This window comes from Dioszegia hungarica, assembly GCF_025882075.1.
Source record: "Dioszegia hungarica strain PDD-24b-2 chromosome Unknown MKK02contig_8, whole genome shotgun sequence".
NCBI classification, from domain to species: Eukaryota; Fungi; Basidiomycota; class Tremellomycetes; order Tremellales; family Bulleribasidiaceae; genus Dioszegia; species Dioszegia hungarica.
Window position 1 is genome coordinate 1,981,909 of NW_026515770.1, and position 22,609 is coordinate 2,004,517.

A 22,609-nucleotide genomic window follows, 5' to 3' on the forward strand; every position below is an offset into this window, starting at 1 on the left:
GGCTCTTCACATTCCTTCATCGACATCCACGCTGTTCATCTCTACATCCATCTACCACCATCATAGCAGCTCGCCCGGTCCAGCTACAGGCCCAGCGAGCAGCGCGAGCAGCAGTCTGCCCCTACGATGCCATTCCAGCCACCTACTCGACCCCACTCGGCCAATCCACTTGCCGCCCTGCCTGCCGCCCCCACCTTCTCCCGCGCCGCCTCCCCGGTCAACTCCAATATCTCCAACGGCAATGGTCGGGCTCTTCACGCTCGCAGTGTGTCCTCTCTAAGCGTGAACCAGACGCGCGAGACGGACTGGGAGGATGCATGGGACTCTTCCTCGGATAAGGAGGATCATGACGAGCCGGGTACCGGCAATGGCGCCCCCTCCAGGCGGAGGGTCTCTCATACCAAATCCCACTCTTCGGCAAGGGCGATACCAATACGGACGACTGCACCTCTCAAGACCGGGGATGATCGGATCAGCTCGTCCACTTCGTCAGGAGTCGCGGCGAGTACGAGCTGGAGTAGCGGTTTCCAGCACGTTGAGCCGCCAGACTCGTCCTCCCCGCCGGTGATCGTCCGCCCGATCTTGTCTTCGGCAAAGACTTGTACGGAGGGAGCATCTCTCCCGGCGCCAGGTTTGGTCATGGCGGCAAAAGCACCAGGGGCCAAGCTGCCCCCAGGAGGAGCATGGGAGCTGGTCGACGGAGCGGAAGCGGAGCCGGTGGTTGCTATCCCTGTGGAGAAGGTTGGGGCGGAAGCGGTCCGGGAGGATGTTGAGGACGTTCTTCGAGGTAATTGTTGCTGCTGATCTGTCTGATATTGAGTAGCTGATGAAGCAGATCCATTACAATTACTGTCCTCTCTGTCGATATCGGCTCCTCCCACCCCGACGAGCGTTTTGCCCCCTTCCAACTTCCCCTTCCTCGCACCTACATCGGCATCGGGCTCTTCGTCATCCCGCCAGACTCTCAATCCCGACCGGAACGGATCTTCTACTCAAACTCTGAAGGCCCCACCGAGAAAAGAGTTGGACCGGAAGCGAAGCGTGAGGACTGAGCGGAGGAGAGAGAGGTTTGCGAAAGCCTTGAAAGGGAGAGCGGAGGACGGGGGCGGTGTTGATCTGGGTACGTACTTGTAGCTCGGCTCGAGCTGTCTGAAGTGCTTGCTTACCTAACAGCTGAGCTGAGAAGACTGGCCTGGTCCGGCACACCTAGTGAAGTCAGGCCGATCGTTTGGCAGCTGTTATTGGTTAGTCCAAAGGCTGTCACGCAGAGAGCATACCTGACCCCTCTCCAGAATTATCTTCCATTACCTACTCAGCCTCGACTCACCACCCTGTCTCGAAAGCGGAAAGAGTACTCCCAGTTGGTGGACCAGTACTTCGCCCGAGGAATAGCTGGTTTGGATCAACAGGTGCGTCCAGATCAACTCTGAGATCCGTAGTCTGGTGTAGCTCACTGACACCGCAGATTTGGCATCAAATAGAGATCGACGTACCGCGAACTCGTCCAGGCGCGCCACTCTGGTCCTGTCTTACCGCCCAAAGATCGCTCGAACGGATCCTATACGTCTGGGCAATCCGTCATCCCGCCAGCGGATATGTACAGGGCATCAACGACCTCGTCTGCCCATTCTTTCAGGTCTTTCTCAGCGCCTATATCGGTAGGCGTCTCTTAGCTGAGGCCCGGGCAAAACTGATCAGGCAGATACCGACCCGGAGCTGTTTGACGTCACCCACCTACCACCTTCAGTCCTCTCTGCTATCGAAGCGGATACGTTCTGGTGTCTCTCCAAACTGCTCGATGGGATACAAGACAACTACATCTCACAACAACCGGGTATACAGCGGCTTGTCAAGCGGATGAGCGAGCTTGTCAAGCGGATAGATGGTGAGTGTTCTTTGTCCTTATAAAGGCTTCTTGATTTGTTTCCTTCAAGGTAGCAAAGAGTTGTCGGACTGACACGATTAGCCCCTCTTTCAGCCCACTTTGAGGATCAAGGCGTCGAGTTCTTGCAATTTGCCTTCAGATGGATGAACTGTCTCTTGATGCGCGAAATGAGCGTAAAATGCACCATCAGAATGTGGGATACATACTTGGTAAGCTCCTTGTATCTGACTCAAGGCCGTAGCTGACAACCTGTCAGGCAGAAGGGACGGACGCCTTCTCACAGTTTCACCTCTACGTCTGCTCCGCTTTGCTCGTGAAGTACTCGGAACGGCTGCGGGAGATGGACTTCCAGGTAGGTCCCCTTAGGCCGTCAGTCTTCAACAAAAAGGAAAGAGCTGATGTCCGTAGGAGATGATCATCTTCCTACAGCGCCTCCCGACCGATCTGTGGACAGATCACGACGTCGAGCTCCTCCTATCGGAAGCATACGTGCTGAAGACGGTTTGGCAGGGCGCCGAGAACCACTTTGCGAATCTGGCGCAGTCGAACGGCGGGAACTTTGGGATGCTGGGGAGATGAAGCGGCGGGCATGCAGCATTGGAGCACATACAACAGATCGCAACAAAGGAAGGTTGTGTTCCGGAAAATATCAGGCAATCATATATGAGAACTCAGTCCTCCCAAGATCACACAGCATGTAGCTCGGTCTGCCACGCAGGGCCTTCTGATACATCTCTAGATGCTCCTACTGCTTCTCATGGTCTCTCCTTAAGTGTGCGCCTACTCGTCATCTTCCCTCTCCCCGCGGTGCGAGTCCTCGCCCATCTCCACATCCCGCTCGCCGCCGCCAGGAGCGCTGATACCGCCATTCCCATATGCCGGCGCTTCGGTATCCCACTGTATGCGCAAGTCGCCGGTGACTTTCGGGATCTCTTTTACGCCCATGGCCAGCACCTAAGGTATCAGCTTTGGCTCGTGTGAGTATAGCAACTTCGTAATAGCTCACCCTCTCGGCCATATCTCGATTTGGGAAGACCACCTTCCATCCCTCTCCACCCAACGCATCCTCCACGTTCCCGCCATGGCTCTCGTACCACTCCTTGACATTCTGCTTTGCCGACGCAAGACCATCTCCCGCAATGATGACCGTCCGAGAACGATTATCGAGCTGGAGATGGCCAGGAGTAAATCCGCCACCGCGTCCTCGGAAGCCTCGACCTCGGGGAGCGCCACGTCCGCGGAAACCGCCTCCACGAGATGGATATGGGGAGTATCGAGATGGTGTGGATGCTACGCCTAGTGCGCTGGCCTGTATTATCAGCTCCGCTCAATCGTACACAGGAAGTCCAAACGCACCTTCTCTTTCAAGGCAGTCAACTGAGCATTGAGTTTCAAAAGCTCCTCCTCATCCCGCTTCCCCACACTCTCCATCCCGTGCTTTTCCAAATCCCTGTCCAGCGCCGACTTCATGTCCATATCGACATCCTCCTCATTGGCCACCTCCTTCGGCTTATCCAGCTCCACCATCTCCTTCGCGACCTCTTTCAACCGTTTCAAGATCTCCAGCTTGGTCGCCTGGTCTGCCGCTTTCGTCCGCGCTAGCAAGACCTTTTGCTCCGCCATCAACGTTTCCCTCTTTTGCCGCTTCTCCTTCTGCTCCAGCTCTAGTATCGTCGCCCGCAGCTTCTGCTCTGGGCCGTACAGCTTGGCAGCCTGTGCACCCTGGATCGACGCCTTATCCCCATTCTCCATCTTCTTGAGATTATCGATCAGACCGGCGCTCGCCTCCAGCGCTTTCTGTCCCGCCTCGCCCTGGCCTGGTCGAGGGCGGTGCCAAAGCACCTTGACATGCCTGCTCCCAAATACCGCCTCGTCCGACTTCCACGCGTTGTACGCTTCCCGGTTCGACCCAAATGTGACCATCGCCCGCTTTGTCCTCGCCTCCAGCGCCACATTGGTGACCTCGCCGAATACAGCAAAGTATTCCCGGATCGCCGGTACCGAGAGGTTGACGACGGGGATATCGGTAATGACAAGTGTCGAGGTACGTTCCGTATGATGTGGCGGTTTATTAGTTCCCCAGAACTCCGACTCCTGCTGCATATTGTGCTTCTGGGCTCCGGGCATCCCCGGGAAGAAGGGGAATGGCATGCCTGGCATACCGGGCATGCCCGGGAAACCAGGCATAGGGAAGGGCATGCCGAAGGGGAAGTCGGCCTGAGGTTGTTGTTGATGTGGTGGGACATCCCGCCCGTTCTGTTGTCCCCGGCCGCCCTGGTTGGACGGTCCGGGTCCTCCAGGTCCGCCTCGGCCTCGACCGCGCCCAGAAGGTCCGGAGGGTACGAATGGCGGGAACCCCATCTCTGCAGATGGGATGATGACATCGTCCGAGTGCTCGTATTTGCAAGCTACACCTCGAAGGCAGAAACCTCGATCTGACCTCGTGAGCAACGGTCCACATCCCCGATGAGAACGCTTACTATGATAGTCAAAGCACATCCCCTTCCGCAGCCCACCCGGTACCTCCCCCGCTCCAGCTCCATTCATCCGGGATGGGCCTGAAGGTGGCGCATTTGCGTTTGGTGGTCGGTATGACGATACCACGCTTGGTCCGCTCCCGGGATAGTCACCTGACTGTGCAGCGGCTGCTATCTGCGCAGTCTGATGTGAGGCTATTGCTGTTGAGGGGGCGATAGAGACCTGAGGAGTGGCCAGGAAAGACCGGGTCGAGAGGGTCTGCCAAAGGAGGTCGACAAATGGTGCGGATTCTGCCTATCAGCGCCTGTCTGCGCAGCGGGCGCCTCGAACGCGTGCATAGACGTACTAGCTTCGAGAAAATCGGCGAGCTCCCGAGTGATGAACTGAGCATGATCAGCTCTTGCCATGACAAAGATATGTAGTCATGACCTGGAGATGGGTAACTCACATCTCGCCATTGCTCTTCAGTGTAGCTCGCCTCATGCTTCAATAGCGCAATGATATAGTCCGACATGACCACAGGGTCGGCATCACACCTGAAGGGTCAGCTGATGTCCGAGCGCTTCTTCTCTGACAGAGCTCACATTGGCTCGAGCGTGCGGACGAGCCACGCCTTGAACTCGGGCAGGTCATGGGATTCTGCGAACGGCATGGTGGATTAGATCGCTGCGAATCTTGGTAGCCGAGTGATGGGACGCTAGTTGACGTCTTGTCTGATTCGACTGTAAGGGTTTGGTATGTTATGAGGATGTCCAGAGCGATATGTACACGAGAGGTACAGGTTGTAACTTGGTTCGGGACTCGCTTGGTTCAAAAAGCAGATTCAGTAGCGGGAGCAAATAAAGTTAAGGAATGCGGCGCTGTCAGTGGTGCCGCTACGATGAATTCGCCACCCTCTATAGCCACAGGGCTGGTCCAGGCTCGCCATAGGCGATCGTAGGCCTGAAGAAGATGTGCTTGAGCTCGCTGTCGGTAGCATATCATCAGTACACGAGACACGTTAAAAAGGTGCTCCTTTCTGCCCGCGATCCTTTGTACGGTGTAAGCTGTGTATCGCATTCGTTCCCCGCTCGCTCTCGACCTGTGTTCACCTGCTTCAGCCTTGATAAGATTCTTCCACTGTCTTCGCCTTGGATACGATGAGACTGCCCAGAAGATTGTCAAAGATCCTCAACACCTCATCGCGGAAGCCTGGCTCTGCGTCCCCGCCGAAGATCTCCCGACTGTCCATTTCATCTCATACCCCTTAAGCTTCCCAATCGGAGCAAGACACCCACCCTGTCGCAGAGACCGCAATCGATGTTGATGCGCTCAACCAAGCGCTTGAACACCACTACCAGCTCACTCGAGCGGCTCAGCAGCTCACCTCCCCCCAAGCAAGCAGCGAGGATGAGACCAATGCACTTTCGTCCTGCAACTCGGCACTGGATGATCTCTGCTCTTCCCTCCGCCAAAGCTCATACCTCTCTACACCTGGAACGGCGTACTCAATCTCTACCAGCATTGAGAGTTACAGGAAGCTGCTGAAAACACCCACAAACCTACCAGCCACGCCCAATCTCCTGCTCAGGCTGTGGATGATAGGCAAGGATACGCAGACCTACGCGGATGAGAGGTTGCCACTTGCTACTGCCCAAGCGATCACACAACTGGCTACACTGGTCGTCCGAACACAGCCGGCGATGGATGTTCTCGACGCGATTGTGCGTGTCGGCGAGTACTACGAAGCATCAGAGGGATCCAACGGACCCACGATCCATGAACTCATCCGACTTGCAGGATCGGTCCGCCAGCTAGCGCTTACCGACGGCTCGAAAGCAAAAGTACCGACTTTGGGGACGAAAGGGGTCATACAAGTGAGGAGGTGGATAGAGAGTGCACGCGGCACAAAAGCACGAAACACGAGAGAAGAGAAATAGAACAGCTCGACAAAAGTGGGATGGCGTATACATTGTGGCTATGTGGCGGGGATTATGTGAGATATCTACGGGGAGTCTCTGTCTTTGCCGCTCGATGAAGAGGTCCGACACACTGGCTTATGGCTCCTTGGTATGGACCTCTGACAGATCACTTGTCTGACTTTGGCCCTCGTGAGGCGGCTGCGCAGTCTCAGCGGCTGGTATCCAGCATGTACTGCTTACAGCCAAGAACAGCTGGTGGTCATCTGAGTGTCAACGGCCGGAGACCCATTGGTTGAGCGAGCTCGATATATAGATACATAGAGATCAGACCAGACTACATTTACAATACCCGATGCCTCGCACAAAACTCCGCCAACCTCACCCCTACTTCCCTCATGATCTCCGCCGGACTCGCCAACACCACCCTAAAGTACCCCACCGCCTCAAAGCACTGTCCCGGGAGCACAAACACCGCTTCTTCCCTGTAGAGCGCTGCGCAGAAGTCGACGTCGTCGGTAAATTCGGGGAAGGAGAGGGGGTCGATACGAACGAGCATGTAAAGCGCGCCGGTAGGTGCGACGCAGGATATTCCGGGGATCTGGTTGATGGATGAGGTCATGATCTCCGCATTAAGCTGAGCAAGTCAGCTTGAGCCATGATCTAGTGGAGAGAGGAGCTCACCTTGACTTTCGCAAGGACCTCGGCGTGCCATGCGTCCGGAGTCAGGAGGATCTCAGGCAGAGCAGCCTGGGTAAGACTGCTAGGTCCAAAGTATCGGTTTGCCCATACTGCGAGCCCTTCTCGGATAGGTCCAGCTACGCCGAGGGGGTCGTGAAGCGCAATCCATCCGACTCGCCAGCCCGGGAGGAGGAAGCGTTTGGAAAGGCCGGAGAGGGTGAGGATGGGCACGGAGTTGGAGAGGGAGGCGAGGGGAGTGAAGGGAGTGGACCAGGTCTGGATGTCAGCTATAGGTTGGGCGGGATAGGTGAGGACATACGATGTGTCCGTAGATCTCGTCGGCGATGATGGGGACTTTCCATTCTTCTGCGACGGCTAGTATGTCCGAGATGTGCTTGGCTGAGAAGTTTGTGCCACAAGGGTTGCTAGGGTTGGTCTGCAAGTCAGCGGTGACTCATGTGAAAAAGCCCATGCGAGACCGGCTCACCACGACGATAGCTCGGGTCCGCTCATCTACCAGACTCCGCAGCATGTCCAGATCCGCCTCCCACCCGTTCTCCTCAATACAGTCGTAAAACCTCGCCTCGACGCCAAGATTCGCCAGGAGCATAGGGTACTGCGCGAAGACAGGGCGAGGGAGGAGGACGTTGGTCTGCTCGATGCGCGAGTGAGGGCAGAGGACCGAAAAGAGCATGTCCAGAGCTTGGCCGACACCGTGGGTCTGGACGATCAGCCAGACTCGATGTCTTCAGAGTCTGAAGACTTACCAAAGTGATATCATCAGCATCGTACTGGACGCGGTCCCATCTCTCGTGGTAGTCCGCGACAGCTTGCCTCGCCGTTGTCGTCCCCGCGCCAGGTACGTAGCCGTTCGACCGCTCGCCCGAGACGGCAGTGATGATAGCAGCGGAAGTGGTTGGCGGTGGTGGGTGAAGAGGGTAGGAGGTGGGATCGCCGAGCCCGAGGTTGATGGGTGCTTTAGTAGTTTGAGGTGGGGTGGAGGTGACGGATGCGATGGTGGAGCGGATAGGGTTGCGGGAGAGGGCCTGGAGATCAGCATGGGTCTTCGAAAGCTGTACGGAATACTCACGATGGCTGGAGAGACACGGATGTTCCAAGCTGCAGGTGGTGTACGGACAGCCAGCTGCTTGAGGGGGAGATCGCAGAGCGTGTCGTTGGACGCGGCGGAGGTGAGGAGGCGAAGATCAGGCATGGCTAGATGAGTTGGGTGAGATTAGATTTGTCGAGATCAGTTTAGCTGTTATTAGATGCTGGATAGATGAGGGTGGATACACCTCTCCTCCCTTTGCCCCCCTACCCTTATATACCCCTGTCAATACCCTCTTATCAGCGTCAACAGATGGATGAGTCGTGAAAATTCCTCACCAAGACTTGATTTCGTTTCAGCAAGCTCCGCCCGGCCGGACCTTGGTCAGTTTGGGAGGTTACGTTATTTTCGGCCGACAGCTCGCATGCATGGCGGGCGGTGCGGCCGACCGTATATCGTAGCAGCGCAGCAGCTGTGGGACCATTCAGAATGAGAGAACCGAACTGGAGAGAACGTCAGAGTGGAGCATGTGGTCAAACGCATCGAAACAAAGGATCGTTATGCACATACATGAAGGACAGCTGAAGTAATAATAAACCGAACGGAGTCGAGACCTGCACATTCCCCCTCCCTCTCCTTCGCCTTGCCGTGGAAAGAACGCGTGAATCGGACCGGAACCAGGACAGCCACGTGGCTAGCTGAAGGCCGCTTATACTGAGGAGAATTAGCATACACTTGCTTGCGCAATCAGATGGTACTTACCGCGTCTCATGATCACTCACTCTCAGAATCATATATCCGATCAATCCTCCTGAGCTCTGCCTCCTCTTTCTCGCTGAACACCGCCCCAGGCTCCTGCTCGTCCATCCAGGTAGCGAAGTCTGAGGTTGTGTTGCCGATAGGACCGACCGCCTGGTCGTCTGAGGTGGTCTCCTGGCCTGCTTGAGCTGGGGGCGGATAAAGGACGTAGCCGGAGTGCGCGGCGCCCACGAGGCGGAGGGTATACAGAGGCCAGACGTCGGATGACAGGGGCACGTTGTGTGTCCATCGACGTGGGGGTCCAGACAAGTGGTGATTCGGGCGGAAGACAATCGTCACGGCTCGCAGACCCTCATTCGTGACCAGTTTCGATTGGCAGGACGGGTTGATCGTCGGGTGGAAATTGCAGCAGTAATTTGCTGAGAGTATGAATGTGACCGTCCGTATACTCCGTGATATGCGTGTGAGCATGTCCGACGGGAGTCGGACATCGTGCGGGGCACACCAGCTGGGTCTCAACGATATGTAGACACTGGCGACGTTCGAAAGACCGCCGCGAGGAATCTTCGGTATGACCCATTCCACGTAGTAATCGGTGATATGGAGGGCGTGGACGTGCTGGAGCCCCTCCCGAAGGTATGGTGAGAAAGACCGCCCGAGAAGACCCGACATCGAACCGCGCTTGGACGGAGCGTTCCCGATTTCGATGAGCTGCTCGAACTGGGTGGTGCTGAGCCAAAGATTGCGGTAAAGTCTGGGAATGACGGCTTGGAAGGTGTATTTGCTGCAGCGGGCGAGGGCTGTGAGAGTGGAGAGGGGTGACTGCTCGATGATGAGGGAGAGGATGTACGGGTGTGAAGTGATGTTGAGAACGGGGACGGCGGTGGGGATGGAATCGTCGATGGCGACCTATCTCGTCAGCTGGACTCTTCTCGATTTGTCTTGACATCTAGACTCCTCATGATGTAGGGCCAAGAACCCAAAACAGATACTGTGGGTTGCTGGGTCCATGGGGGAGGCCAAGAGAAGGAAGGGAATCAGGAGGAGCGAAGAATCCGGCCATGCCCACGTCTCGATAGGACTCACCGTTTGCTCAGCTGCCTGGGATTTCTTTCCTCCAGCTACTTCTCCTTGCGCCTTCTTGCTGCCCTTCTTGGGCGGCATGATGTTGGGATTGGAAGAATGAGAGGCGGTTGATGGAGCGAAGGAAAGTGAAACCCAGCTCTTGGCCGGTCGCGTATCACCTCAATCACGTGATCAAATCTGCCCAGTCTGCCCTGCCCTGTCGAATTGCAGCTGCGACCAATCTCATGGGAGCTGGCCGAGGGCGCTGATGGACCAGAAGCTCACGCATGGATATACATACACACATAATGAATTGCTCGCTCTCTGACTACTTCTAGCCCTACCTGCCTGCTGCTTTTGCCTCTCCTCAATATGCACATCCCCGCGGAACACCCATCGAACGCCGCTGATTCGGTAATATGGGAAGAGCTGGATCATATACACACTAAAGCTTGTCAGCGTAGGATCAGATAAAACGAGGAGACTCACTGACTCACCGCCTGGCATTTCAGTCGATGACCTAAACGCCCGCATCGATCTTCCTGAACCTCGCCACTTCCTTCGACCCGAAGATGGCTTCATTGTCCTCGACGTCGAGCCACGCTGTGAAAGAGAGCATGGTGGTACCTTCGGCAGCGGCGTCGGCGTGCAACGATAGCGCGAGCTCGGAGTTGACCGTTTGCGGCGCCAGAGGGGTGTCGAGGCCGGGGTAATTGCCGCCAATGAGACGAACAGCATACTGCGATGGGTTGTTGGCGGATTTGGGGAAAGCGTAATTCCACTTCGGGCCGAGGTATTCCGTTCGTCGCCACCCTTCCGGGGTCTCGTACCCCACCGGCTGGCATACGAATGTCACGCTCCGCACACCGTCTTTGACGAATTTGTACACGTCCATGTGTCTGGTGAGGACCGGATACAAGCCGTATGTGTTGCGAGTGATAATCGTGACGTCGCGTATGTGTTTCGAGATCCGACTGAGCGCCTCGACGGGCAGCGAATAGGTGAAACGTCGACGCCAGACGTAGTGGGGCTCGTAGCCGAGCACGACGGTGATCACATTCGCCATAGCGCCTCGGGGGATCTTTGGCATGACCCATTGAGGGGAGAAGTCGACGATATGGAGGTGATGAACGTGTTCGAGCCCCACCCGGAGGTACGGCGAGAATGAACGGCCGAGCAGACCGGACATCGACCCACGCTTTGACGGAGCGTTCCCGACCTCGATGAGCTTGTCGAATTGTTTGGTGGTGAGGCGGAGCTTGCGGTATAGCTTGGGGATGACGGCCTGGCAGGTGTATTTGCTACATTGCGCGAGGATAGAGAGGGTAGGGAGTGGGGTGTGGTCGATGATAAGGGAGAGGATGTAGGGGTGACTGGTGACGTCGAGTGTGGCGGATGCGAACGGAGTAGGGGCGTCATAGGTGACCTGTCACGTCAGCGCACGACCCATATGAACTGCAAGGTAGCTCGTACGACGCAACGTCAAGAGGGCACGACGAGGATATTGGCATATCTTCGGCTCAGGAGGCGAGGAAGGGGAAAGAAGGAGGGTGATGACAGCGCGCGTGATCCGGATCTCCCATCGCACTCACGGTATCCTTGGCTGCCTTGGCTTTTTTCCCTCTGGCCGCTCCACCTCGCTTCTCCTTGCTAGTCTTCTTGGTTGGCATGGTCGTTGTATTGAGGATGAGAGGTGATTGAAGAAGTGAAGGAAAGTGAAACTCAGCGTTTAGCGGGACGCGTGTCACCTGAAGCACGTGACCAAATTACCTTCGCCATGGGATAGCTAGCTTGTGGCGCATCAAGCGGGATCAAGCAGTAGTGGCCGCTGCAGCTATACTTCGAAGAATGGTGGTACTCATATAGTCCATGAGGTTGCGTGAGGTCATGCATGTTCGTATTAATCGTATGAACCTTGAAACTCATTTGACTGCGTCTGTCCCGCCATCCATACTGCTGCCCCGCTTGGTTTCGTGCGCGCCTCTAGAACGCCCATCACCCATACATAGCCGCTGTTCCGAGTCAGGCTGGCCGAGGAATCTCATCTACTACACAAATCAGCCTGACTATTCTCACCTGGCGCAGACTTATCCTGCATACCGAGTACTTGCGAACTGTGCCAAAGACCCGATCCATCCTCCTAAGCACCGCCTCGTCTTGCTCGCTGAACATGGCCCCAGATTCCTGCGCATCCAGCCAAGAAGTGAAATCAAGCATTGCATTTCCGCCTGTAGCTGCGACAGGACCCATCGCAATGGTATCGGCAGATCCTGCTGGAGCAAAGACATAGCCGGAATACTCGGCGGCGACCAGGCGGACGGTATATGGAAGCGGAATGTGGGGCCTCAGACGGTGGCTGAGAGGCCACTCATGGACGACACCTTGCCGCGTGAGGACATCTCTCTGGAAAATAGCAAGGATGCCGGGTCGAAAGACGACAGTCAGCGCCGTCAGCGAGGCGCCAGTGACGAAGTCGTAAATGGTGCCCGGTGGGATGTATGGGTACCGACATGTGAAGGAGTACGAAGGATTGATGATGATCGTGAAGTTACGCAGTGCTTTTGACAGCCTTTCAAGGAGCTTGTATGGGAGAGGAAGGGTGCTTTGAGTACGCCAGTCGTCCGCGGTGAGCGTGATCGTGACGTTCGTGACGCGCGAGAGACAGCCTCGCGGGATGGGTGGAACGACCCATTGGCAAGTGAGATCGGTGATGTGTAAATGGCGGACATGCTGGAGACCCTCGCGGAGGTATGGAGAGAACGATCGACCGAGCAGTCCCGATGTTGAGCCCCGCTTCGACGGGGCGTGACCAATCTCGATGAGCTGCTCGAATTGGCTGGTGCTCAGGCGAAGATTGCGGTATAGCTTGGGAATGACAGCTTGGCAGGTATATTTGCTGCATCGAGCGAGAATCGTGAGAGCGGAGAGGGAGGACTGGCCTATGATGACTGAGAGGACGTAGGGGTAGGCGGTGATGTCCAGAGACGCGGGGACAGCGGCGATCTGGCGTATCAGCTCGACCCAGACTAGTGTGTCTGCGGGTCAGAGCGCAAGCATGACGTCGAGAAGGTATCAAAGTCCTCTGCAGAAGGATAGCGTGCCGTGAGACATGATCAAGTAGGGAAGTGGAGATGGAGGAGGTGAAAAAAGTGGAGAGGGGTTGTGGATCGCAAGCGTCTCTTCCCATTCGTCTTCGTACTCACAGAGTCCCCAGACGTCCTTGCCCTCTTTGCTTCGGTCGGTCCTCCATGCTGCTTCTTGCTAATCCTTGTGGGAGGCATGGTGGCTGTACTAAGGCAGATAGTAGGCAACCGATGTCGAATAGAAGGTAGTGGTGCCAAAGTGGCGAAGGTGGATCAGAAATGCTGACCGCGCGCCGAGGTGCGTCACGGGGTCTAGGCCAAGTTCTGTCACTTGATATCCTATTTCTAGGAACTGATCCACACCCGTCGCCTTCTATACCCATCCCTTGTATGTGTCAGCTGACAGATCTCTATCGATAGCCATCAAGAGCAATCGGTCGCGACAATCGCGACAGTCGCGACCGATCGCACGCTCGGCTCCGAAGCTATTCGGTTGCCAGCTGTCAAGTGAAACATCGGTTCTGGTACTTACTGAACGCATAGCAAAGTCGTAGACCCTCAAGGACAGGGATGACCTGCCATGGAGACCCGGGAGAGGGTCTGTATACACGATAGGAACAGATGGGAACGAATGAGAAAAGATGAAACGCAAGGGGAAGGACGTGTCTCATCTGAAACACGCGGTGTTTCAGGTTTTGCCACACACCTCACACTTCAGCTTTACTCTGTGCAGCTCAAGCCTTTGCTCTCGCTCGAGATAAGCAGACTCCCGGCTGGTCCCATGCATCTACTATCTCTGTAGATATTCCAACAGCCAGAATCATCAGATGCTTAAGTATGAGTATCAGGAACCGCGTTTCGGCCGTCAGCAAGATCCGACCTCTCCTCTCCCCCGATCCTGCTTAAGCTCTAGAATATGCTTCATGCTCTACAATTCCGCCCTCCTCTAGCAGATCTAGGCACTAGCCTTGCCCTTGGTCGACGGGTCGGCCGTGAAACGGAGGTAAGGCTAACTTTTCAGCCAACCCCCTTAAAATGTTCAAATTTTCAGACAACTCACGTAGACGGTCTTGACGTCGTCCCCGAACAGCTCCTTGACCTTCTCGCCCTGCACAGACGGGTGCACGATTACGTCATCGCCTTTATTCCAGTTCGCCGGAGTTGTAATCGTACAGATCAGCTTGTTGCCCGACAGATGGACCTCGAGAGTTGTAGACATACCTTGTACTTGTCACCGAGCTGGAGAGAGTCGATGACTCGGAGAATTTCCGGGAAGTTGCGGCCGGTGGAAGCGGGGTAAGCCAGGGTGAGACGTATCTTCTTCTCGGGGTCGACTTAGCCAGGTCAGCTCAGCCCTGGCTAACAAAACGAGTAGCTCCAGCCATAGAGCTCCAGCCGCCCTCGCGAGCTCATTTTCAGCTGCGCTCCGTCCCTCCCTCCCTCAGGACGGCGCCATCCTCCATTCCTCCTCCCAAGTCGCTGGCAGCTTGACCAGCGGCGCCTCCATAGCTCAAATTGACCCACGCTCCGACCCCAGAGTGGAAAACCAAACTCACTGATGAAGACGGTCCGGACAGTGAAAGGCAACCCCTTCTTGTCGACGTTGCTCTTGTCCTGGTTGTCCAGCATCCCGTAGAGGGTGGAGACGTTCCTGTCCTCATCACCAATGATGGGGAAGTCGAGCTCGGGCGCATCAGGAGCAAGCTTGTTGATGTCCTGGATCCACTTGCCGTGGGACTCGACGTTGTTGGCGGAGAGACCGATCAGCTTGCCAGTCAGCTAGAAGGCTCTACATCTATTGGAGATAGCCCACCTTGACGCCTCGGGACTGGAAGTCGGCGTAGCTGAGGGCAACAGCCGAGAGCTCGGTGGTGCAGACGGGGGTCTGGGAGTCAGCTCTCTTTCTGAACACATCGAGGGGCGGGACACTCACGAAGTCATCGGGGTGGGAGAAGAGGATGGTCCACGAGCCCTGGATGTACTCGTGGAACTGATTGATCAGCGTCATCCAGGTGCCAATCCCCATCCGCGCTGACTCACCTTCATCTTGCCGATGGTAGTCTCGGCAGTGAAGTCGGGAGCGGTGTCACCAAGTCGGAGCGCCATTTTGATTGATGTTGTGGTAGTTAGTAGTTGTTAGAAAGGGATTGGAGAGATGTATGATGGAGACAAAGGGGATGCTTCTTACGCTGCCCTTGACTCTCTCGGCGCTGTCCTTGCATGATGTGATCTCACGAGTGGAGGCGATCGCGCCATCCAACTTTTTTTTCCAAATAACCCATGTGGAGCCCCGCTTCCCCCACTCTCCCCCTCTTTTGGTGTTCAGCTGCAGTCGCCTTTAGTGATCTGAGCATGTAGCTAGAAGACACGGTGAGCCGGGCTACAGATAGGCTCACACCGCCTCTCAGGACTCTTACAATGAAGTCTTGCACGACCGAAGGAAGGCTGCACGCAGGCCCGCGATCACTTCCGTTACATTCCTCACCAGTCTCGCCTCGGCATGAAGATTCACCGAGTTTCGAGGTCCGAGACCCGTTGCTATGCAGGCGAAGTCTAAGCAAGCCAGGCTGGCAGGATCCAGGAGATCATCACCTTGTCTCCCCATATTCGCCAGCGCCGGACTATATAAGCACAGAGCATCCAATCGTGGAGCCCTCCAGCGGCCCACGCACGACTATTCACAATGTCTTCCCCTCACACCGGATCTACCTGGCCCGCGCCCGTGCGGCGCATCGTCACCTCTCACCTTCCCTCCTCTACCCCCGGCTCCTCCGTGAACCAAACAACCGACCTTGTCCCCCTCCGTCCCGTCCTCTCCGGCGCCGCCGTCGTCCCCCTGCACTCCTCCCTCGGCTGCCCAACCACCTCCACCCCCTACCTCTCCTCCGAAGACATCACGGCGGCCATGGACCGCGTTCCCGGCGTCCTCATGCCCAACGGTGTCAACTGTCAAATGACCGACCTGAAGCCCGGCTTCCAGGTGCCCATGCACCGGACCAACTCGGTGGATTACAATATCGTCACCGGCGGGAGTGTCTGGCATATCACGCCGACGGGGAAGAAGGGGGCGGATGGGACAGATGAGGAGGAGCGGGTGTTGGTACGAGTGGGAGAGGTGGTGGTTCAGAGGGGGACGTTGCATGCTTGGGAAGCAGGACCGGAGGGGGCGAGATGGGTCTGCGTGGTGATTGCGGCGCTGCCGGTGGAGATCGATGGGAAGTCGCTGGAGGAGGTAGCTTTTGCTTGATAGCCTTCATGGACCGGTGTATCTAGGCCATATCTGTCAAGCTATCATTTACATTGGCACTACTTCTATGCTCCTTGATTATCCAATATGATATCCAGCCTCCAAAATATAGCACCCCCCTGCCTAGACAGTGACGTCCTCCACCCCCTTGGTCACCTCCTCCACAGCATTACCCTCCCCGTTCATCTCTGCCTTTCCGCTCTTCTCCCCCTCCTCACCGTCCGCGAACCCGCCCGCCGCCACAGCCGCGCTAAAGCTGAACCCCTTCTTGACTTCTTTCCGGGGCTGACCAGCATTGGCAGCAGTCGTCGGTGACTGGGCAGGGGGCGGCGCCGATCCCTTGCCTGTGGCCACCACGAAACCGTCCGAGTCGTAGACCGGGGCGGCCTTGGCCTCCTTCTGCCTGGCCGGCGGCGCCTGCGATGGTGCCTGAGCCTGGTGTGGTGGCCGTTGACGGTCCCCACTCTGCTGTCTCCCCGGTCCACCTCCGCCCCTTCCAACACGGAAGCCGCCTCGTGCTCCGCGATCTCCGCCTGCACCACGCTCCTGCTGAGCTGCAGGGGGTGTAGTCACCACACCAGCGCCCGCCAGCGCCTCCCTGATTTTCTTCTCCCGCTCCTCGGCGTACGCCTTGACGGCGCGATCTTCCTCCTCGCGCGCCTTGTGCTCGGCCGCGCGTCGCTCGCCCGCCTGCTTCTTGAGCTTTTCGGCAGCAGCGGTCTCCTTGGCGGCTGTGTCGATAGGCTGGGCTCCGCCGAAGATGGAAGAACGGGATGTGGGGGAGTCGACCTTGGGAGAGTCGGTGGTAGGGGAAGCGGCGGAACGGGGGGCGAGGGTAAGTTTTCGGCGCTCAAGGGGTGCGGCAGGGATCTTGGGGCCTAAATATCAGCTTATATCTTTTGCAACAGATCTTCTAGCTCACTATCTGATGGGGTGGCACCGTCGACACTGCTCTGCGTCGAGTCCACAGCCGGCTTGGAGCTCCTCCATTCCCTCTCCACCGGCGAGCCAGTGTTTGAACGGACCGGCGCTTCCGTCACCGGCGTCCTCAACTTGCTTCCTCGAGACCACTGAAATGTCAGCTGGCTATTCAGGAAAATGCGAACGGCGAGCTCACGGTAGACTCGGTATCCGCCAAGCCCGGGCTGCTCTGCTCACTCGACCTCCCCGGTCCCGCATCCGCCGCCCGAACATCGATGAGCGGCTTTGAGCTTCTCCATGCCGACGCATCATCCGCCTGGCTCGGACCCATCTCCTCCCTCGATCGACCAGGCATCGAGTTCTCCCTGCTCTCCCTGCCGTATTCCCTCCTCTCGCCACCGAATTGCGAGGACGGGGCGACCTGGGGCGAAGGTGTGAAGCGAGCTCCGCGGGCAGCTCCCCAGTCGCGCTCGGCGCCACCCTCGGCGGGGGATGAGGTAAAGGAGGTACCGCGGCGAGGGGCGGGGGCGGCGTCACGAGCGGGTAGAGGACCGGTCCGGCGCCATTGCGAGGCCTCCTCAGCTGCGGAGGGTGCAAAGTCTTTCCTCGAGGATGCTGGACTCGTCAGTTTCGCGCTGTGCAGAGCACTATATACACAAATGACAACTCACGAGGCTCAGCCACCGAGATCCTCACGGTCCTTCCGCCCAACTGCGACCCAGACAAGTCCAGCGCCTGCTTCAACTTCTCCACGCTGCTGAACTCAACATAGCCAAACCCCTTTGACTTGCCCTCGGTCTTGACCAAACGGCTAGTGACGGGCGTAAGGTCGCCAAAGAAACCGAGGAGCTCAGACTCGTCCGTCTCGAACGTGAGGTTACCCACGTAGACGGTGTATGGGGGAGCAGTGGGGATGGGGACGTCGGCGCGGTCCTGGGGAGCTCCGCCGAAGCCTGTATGTCAGCGCAAGCCCAGTTCGATGGGTGGAGGACGCACCACGTGCACCACGGTCGGGCATGGCGTCGAGGTAGCCGGGGTCACCGCGCTTGGGGATGGACGGGTCTTTGGGAGCAGCTGCAGCTGTCAGCTATAGTCCGCTGCGGGGAGCACATCCGGACGGTGTAGCTTACGAGCAGTAGGGAGGAAGTCATCATCGGCCCATGATCCAGTGGCTAAAGAATCAGTCATTATCCGTACCTCCAGTCAACCTCGCAGACCCACTCGTGTCCGCGAAGAAGTCCCCCAACGCCATCTTCTGCGCCTTCTGCTTCTTGGGAGCTGTAGTTCGGAACGATCATAGCGAGCGAGTATAAGACGGATAGGATGAGGTATGAGTAGGTGATCGAGGAGAGTCTAGGTCAGCTATGGGCCCTCTTCGCCATCATCTCCGGCTATAGCGGCTCACGCATTGTCGCTGTGGATTCGCTGTTTCGCTTGAGTGCTGATGCTGCTAGTAGCTTGCGCTGTGAGGTTGTTGTATAGCTGTAGTGTAGCTATAGGATTGTGTATACAAAAAGTGTATGAATCTAGCAGCAACAAGTGAAAGAGTGGAGGAGGAGGCGGGGCCGAAAATCTCTTGCCACATCGGGAATAAAGCGGAGTTTCAATCTTAGCCATCGAGCACTTGGACTGATGGCCTCCCTTGCCACCATACATCAAGCTATTGAGCAGTGGGCTCCACGCGTTCAGCGACCCCTAGTCGCTGCGCTCATGCACGTATCAGCGGTCCAACCGAAGGCTACCAATGCTCCAAGGGGGCCTGATGAGCGACACTGACGTGAAACGCTCAGCTTCGTTCATCCTTTCTCACATGTCTGACGTGTCTGGCGTCGCCCCTGATGGCTCCAGGGGTGGCGTAAAGGGTGTCAAAGATGAGACGTCCACTGAGACGGACGACCGAGGAGCTGTCAGATGGGCATTCATTGGCGGGATCGGTAGATGTTCTTGCTCCGTCACACATCCCCCCTCAACAGCACTCTCCCCATATCTTCAATCACGCTCATTACCCCATCACGCATCACCCGCACAGTCCAATCCATATCCAACCACACTCCCATCTCACAGACTTCACACATCTCCACGCACTCGTCACGACCTCTAAGAAACAATGGCGGAAGCCAAAGCATCCTGGTACGGCGAGGCGACGTTCCGCAAGCTCTTGCTGCTGGTCGCCCAGATCTGGACATGGGTCACGATCGGCACGCACGTCATGGTGAGTCTCCATGTCTCTTTTCGCCTGAGTCCGTGCTCAACGCTCTTCGTCCCACTGATCGGTCAGATGATGGTGCTGTGGGTCATGGTCTTCGTCCAGAACATTGACGTCTTCAAGAAGGTCAACGGTAGGTACCATCTCCATGTGACTATACAAGACATCACTAAGTAGCAGATCGATACATCGGAAACGATCATAACCGCTACGATGCCCTCGATGGCAATATCGGATCTGGATACGTCGGTAAGTATCGCCTCGACCACCAGGATTGGCGGGTGTGTTAAGGCACCAGCTGAATTTGCAGCCAATACCAACATGCCGAAACAGCTTGGGGGTGCTGTGTATGTATTCGGTATACCATTGTCAGTCTGATACTATGCTGATGCCCCAGCTTTGCCTCAATGTTCGCCATCTCCATGTGGGGTTTCATCCTCATCGCTGCCGCCGCGGATGTCGCGTATGTCCTGTCATTCCAAGTGTCGAAGGCTTGTTCTCGCTGATGCAGCTAGGTGGAGGTGGCCAAGCGTACAGCGCTTCCTACGTTAGCCACATCTGCTGATCTGGGCGAAAGAGCAAGCTGACGATGATTAGTGATGTGGCACACGCCCGGACTTTGGTCGAACAAGAACCTTGACGAGCTGGACTACTACTTCATCTTTGTCAGTAGCTTCCATCTGGCATCGCGTGCCGAGAATCCAAGCACGAGTACATTGAGCTGACTTAGCCAGGCCAATTGCTTCCTCAAACTGTTCATCGTCGTGGTCAGTATCTCTCGGATTTGCAGGCGGCGCATTGCGAGCCGCGAGAGCTGACGCCGATAGGCCACCGGCTCCACCTCATGGCGCGGTCTCTATCCCAACAATCCTCAGATCGATACCGAGGTCTACTGCCTGTACGCTACCTTCATCTACCTTGTCAACATTCTCGCCAAGTGAGTCAGATACGAGTACCTCTGGAGCCTCATGAAGTGTAACACAGCTGACAACTATAGCATTGCTGCTGCTGTCGTACGTTTCGCGATTGATCGCAATCAGTTCAGCAGTTACGGCTTGGCTGGAACTCGTGCCGCAGGTGACAGAGTTGACGCTTTTAGGTTTGTGTCAACGCCATCAAGCGCGCCGAGTGGCCTTCGATATTCAAAGATCTCGAAGCCAAGGCAGGGACCGCCGCTGTCGACAAGCACGTCGCGGCAGAGAAGGAGAAGCAGAAGCAGAAGTCGAAAGAGGGTCAGAAGAAGAAGAGCGGCGGAGAGTCAGCTCCCAAGTAGGCAGATTTAGTAGTGTGCGCTGCAGCCAGCACGAGCGAAGGCCTATCGTCCAGCGCCAATCAGCTGGATCGAGCATTACCGTCAGAGATCATACGAGCTCATGGATGACTACTCGCACGACATGCATATTCCACCTACAATGCCTCTCCAACTAGATACCTCGGTTGGACATCTTGCCGCCGAGCATCCGCTCACCCTCCGCAGCCCTGACTGTCAGCTCTTGTCCTCCGTCTACACACAAAAACTGAACTCACACGCTGATACCGACCATGGCCTCTCCGATACCGGTCGAGCACTCGGCGAGCATCGCGGGGTTGTTGTAGTGGGTGACGGCCTGGACGATGGCGCGGGCGCGCTTGGCCGGGTCGCCGGAGAGGAAGATACCGGATCCGACAAAGACACCGTCGCATCCGAGGTGCATCATCAGGGCGGCATCAGCGGGGGTGGCGACACCTCCAGCGGCGAAGCTGGATGTTCAGCTGGAGTCCCTCTCTGCCACGTCAGCTGGTGTGAAGGCTCACCTGACAACGGGCAATCGCTTGAGACGGGCAGTCTCCTTCAAGAGGTGGTAAGGCACAGCGAGGTCCTTGGCGAATGCGTAGAGCTCATCATCCGACATGGCGGCAGCCTTGCGAATGTCGGCCATGACGGCGCGCTGGTGCTTGACGGCCTCGACGACATCACCGGTTCCGGCCTCACCCTTGGTGCGGATCATACTGGAAAGTCAGCACGAGACTTGACCGGATATGCGGGGCTCGAGACTCACGCAGCACCCTCAGAGATACGTCGGAGAGCCTCGCCGAGGTTCTTGCATCCACAGACGAAGGGCACCTTGAAGACGTGCTTGCCAATGTGGTGCTTGTCGTCGGCCATAGTGAGGACCTCGGATTCCTACTTGTCAGTGACCGCTCGTTTTTCTTCGTGTCTTCCCAGTGTCTTTCCCCGTGCTTTCCAGCGATATCGCCAGCATCTCATCCATCGCCTTACTATTCCCACCCAGAAAAAAGCAACTTACGTCGATGTAGTCCACACCGACAGCCTGGAGGATCTGCGCCTCGACAAAGTGTCCAATACGGACTTTGGCCATGACGGGGATGGAGACAGCAGCCATGATCTCCTTGATCATACCGGGGTCGGACTGCGGGTCAGCGCTGTCCTCTCTGCGACAACAGCTCCGATAGTCAGACATACCATCCGGGCGACACCGCCATCACGACGGATGTTGGCGGGAATACGCTCTGTTACAGTCAGCTAAATCCATCGCAACAGTGGTCAAGGCTATGAAGCTCACCAAGAGCCATGACGGCACAAGCTCCGGCCTCTTCGGCGATCTTGGCCTGCTCGACGTTCATAACGTCCATGATCACACTGTCGATCAGTCCGTGTCCTCTTAGCAGGCCGCTGATCTCCTGCGTATGGCCAGAAGACTCACCCTCCCTTCAGCATCTGCGCAAGACCCGTCTTGACGCCAAACGTCCCAGCGCCGCCCGCACCCCCCGCCGCAGCCCGCTGGGGCACAGGCGTAGAAGTACCGTTCAAGCTGCCATTCGGCGCGGCCGAGGAAGGGACGATAGTGGGTTCTGATCCAAGCGACATAGTGTATGGGCTTATCGGTTATAGGTAGGAGGTAGTGGTATAAAGTAGATCGAGACTGATGGTCGATGGTCAGCGAGCGATGGTAGGAAAATGTCGGGGGGGAGGGGTTGTGTGGAAATTCGGAGAAGGAGTCGATCTCAAGTTTAAATCAGAGTCCGGGTCGGACCATGCCGAGATCGCGAATATTTTGCCTCTTTGGGTTATTTTGGGCAGGGATCGATAAGATCCTGCCGCCGCTTCCTTGGTGGCGCAGTGGCCTCAGGCTGCATCGATCATGGATCGCAAAGGACGGTCTCGACTCGAAATTCCTGCACAGATTACTTGCATCGACTCAACAATTTCTCGCTGAGGCCGTTCTCCCGCCCGAGATCGCCCGAGACCCATACCAAACCCCACACTCCTTCCCCTAACCCAACTGACTCCGACTGACCACCCCACTACCCCGTCTCCCCATTGATCATCGCCAACA

At 56.8% G+C, this 22,609-nt stretch overlaps 10 protein-coding genes across 10 annotated transcripts; 3 read left to right on the forward strand and 7 right to left on the reverse strand.

The window, feature by feature from the left end:
• Positions 1-126: 126 nt before the first annotated feature.
• MKK02DRAFT_24677 (rab-GTPase-TBC domain-containing protein) lies at positions 127-2,464 on the forward strand (the record flags this gene model as incomplete). The annotated part of the gene is made up of 11 exons (XM_053086917.1): positions 127-216; positions 292-390; positions 457-787; positions 833-1,120; positions 1,174-1,244; positions 1,293-1,409; positions 1,466-1,658; positions 1,703-1,885; positions 1,967-2,094; positions 2,142-2,237; positions 2,294-2,464. 11 exons carry the CDS (start codon positions 127-129, stop codon positions 2,462-2,464), a joined length of 1,767 nt encoding a protein of 588 aa, XP_052945534.1.
• Positions 2,465-2,665: 201 nt separating this feature from the next.
• On the reverse strand, positions 2,666-5,015 carry MKK02DRAFT_26373 (uncharacterized protein; the record flags this gene model as incomplete). Its single annotated transcript, XM_053087183.1, has 8 exons — positions 2,666-2,839; positions 2,892-3,194; positions 3,242-4,102; positions 4,229-4,320; positions 4,366-4,653; positions 4,710-4,746; positions 4,812-4,899; positions 4,948-5,015. 8 exons carry the CDS (start codon positions 5,013-5,015, stop codon positions 2,666-2,668), a joined length of 1,911 nt encoding a protein of 636 aa, XP_052945535.1.
• A 1,589-nt stretch (positions 5,016-6,604) lies between these two features.
• MKK02DRAFT_44460 (pyridoxal phosphate-dependent transferase) lies at positions 6,605-8,155 on the reverse strand (the record flags this gene model as incomplete). Its single annotated transcript, XM_053092939.1, has 6 exons — positions 6,605-6,898; positions 6,946-7,218; positions 7,262-7,378; positions 7,430-7,663; positions 7,710-7,988; positions 8,033-8,155. The coding sequence occupies 6 exons, from the start codon at positions 8,153-8,155 to the stop codon at positions 6,605-6,607; spliced, it is 1,320 nt and encodes a 439-aa protein (XP_052945536.1).
• A 559-nt stretch (positions 8,156-8,714) lies between these two features.
• On the reverse strand, positions 8,715-11,484 carry MKK02DRAFT_33111 (uncharacterized protein; the record flags this gene model as incomplete). Its single annotated transcript, XM_053088654.1, has 7 exons — positions 8,715-8,728; positions 8,773-9,658; positions 9,836-9,973; positions 10,100-10,243; positions 10,312-10,314; positions 10,341-11,240; positions 11,407-11,484. 7 exons carry the CDS (start codon positions 11,482-11,484, stop codon positions 8,715-8,717), a joined length of 2,163 nt encoding a protein of 720 aa, XP_052945537.1.
• Positions 11,485-11,736: 252 nt separating this feature from the next.
• On the reverse strand, positions 11,737-13,095 carry MKK02DRAFT_33112 (uncharacterized protein; the record flags this gene model as incomplete). The annotated part of the gene is made up of 3 exons (XM_053088655.1): positions 11,737-11,859; positions 11,891-12,817; positions 13,018-13,095. 3 exons carry the CDS (start codon positions 13,093-13,095, stop codon positions 11,737-11,739), a joined length of 1,128 nt encoding a protein of 375 aa, XP_052945538.1.
• Positions 13,096-13,852: 757 nt separating this feature from the next.
• Positions 13,853-15,003, reverse strand: MKK02DRAFT_25107 (putative thioredoxin peroxidase; the record flags this gene model as incomplete). Its single annotated transcript, XM_053086986.1, has 7 exons — positions 13,853-13,906; positions 13,958-14,077; positions 14,119-14,231; positions 14,454-14,664; positions 14,711-14,782; positions 14,831-14,887; positions 14,938-15,003. The coding sequence occupies 7 exons, from the start codon at positions 15,001-15,003 to the stop codon at positions 13,853-13,855; spliced, it is 693 nt and encodes a 230-aa protein (XP_052945539.1).
• Positions 15,004-15,580: 577 nt separating this feature from the next.
• Positions 15,581-16,144, forward strand: MKK02DRAFT_26075 (uncharacterized protein; the record flags this gene model as incomplete). Its single annotated transcript, XM_053087137.1, has 1 exon — positions 15,581-16,144. The coding sequence occupies one exon, from the start codon at positions 15,581-15,583 to the stop codon at positions 16,142-16,144; it is 564 nt and encodes a 187-aa protein (XP_052945540.1).
• A 123-nt stretch (positions 16,145-16,267) lies between these two features.
• On the reverse strand, positions 16,268-18,317 carry MKK02DRAFT_33115 (uncharacterized protein; the record flags this gene model as incomplete). Its single annotated transcript, XM_053088656.1, has 7 exons — positions 16,268-17,022; positions 17,067-17,214; positions 17,262-17,680; positions 17,737-18,018; positions 18,062-18,139; positions 18,196-18,237; positions 18,287-18,317. 7 exons carry the CDS (start codon positions 18,315-18,317, stop codon positions 16,268-16,270), a joined length of 1,755 nt encoding a protein of 584 aa, XP_052945541.1.
• Positions 18,318-19,172: 855 nt separating this feature from the next.
• Positions 19,173-20,352, forward strand: MKK02DRAFT_33116 (uncharacterized protein; the record flags this gene model as incomplete). Its single annotated transcript, XM_053088657.1, has 11 exons — positions 19,173-19,277; positions 19,344-19,404; positions 19,452-19,520; positions 19,582-19,639; positions 19,669-19,734; positions 19,787-19,818; positions 19,869-19,936; positions 20,006-20,038; positions 20,099-20,208; positions 20,269-20,284; positions 20,317-20,352. The coding sequence occupies 11 exons, from the start codon at positions 19,173-19,175 to the stop codon at positions 20,350-20,352; spliced, it is 654 nt and encodes a 217-aa protein (XP_052945542.1).
• Positions 20,353-20,695: 343 nt separating this feature from the next.
• Positions 20,696-22,140, reverse strand: MKK02DRAFT_25836 (SOR/SNZ family-domain-containing protein; the record flags this gene model as incomplete). Its single annotated transcript, XM_053087100.1, has 8 exons — positions 20,696-20,750; positions 20,799-21,011; positions 21,066-21,260; positions 21,311-21,435; positions 21,560-21,682; positions 21,736-21,782; positions 21,836-21,912; positions 21,977-22,140. 8 exons carry the CDS (start codon positions 22,138-22,140, stop codon positions 20,696-20,698), a joined length of 999 nt encoding a protein of 332 aa, XP_052945543.1.
• Between the last annotated feature and the right edge of the window lie 469 nt (positions 22,141-22,609).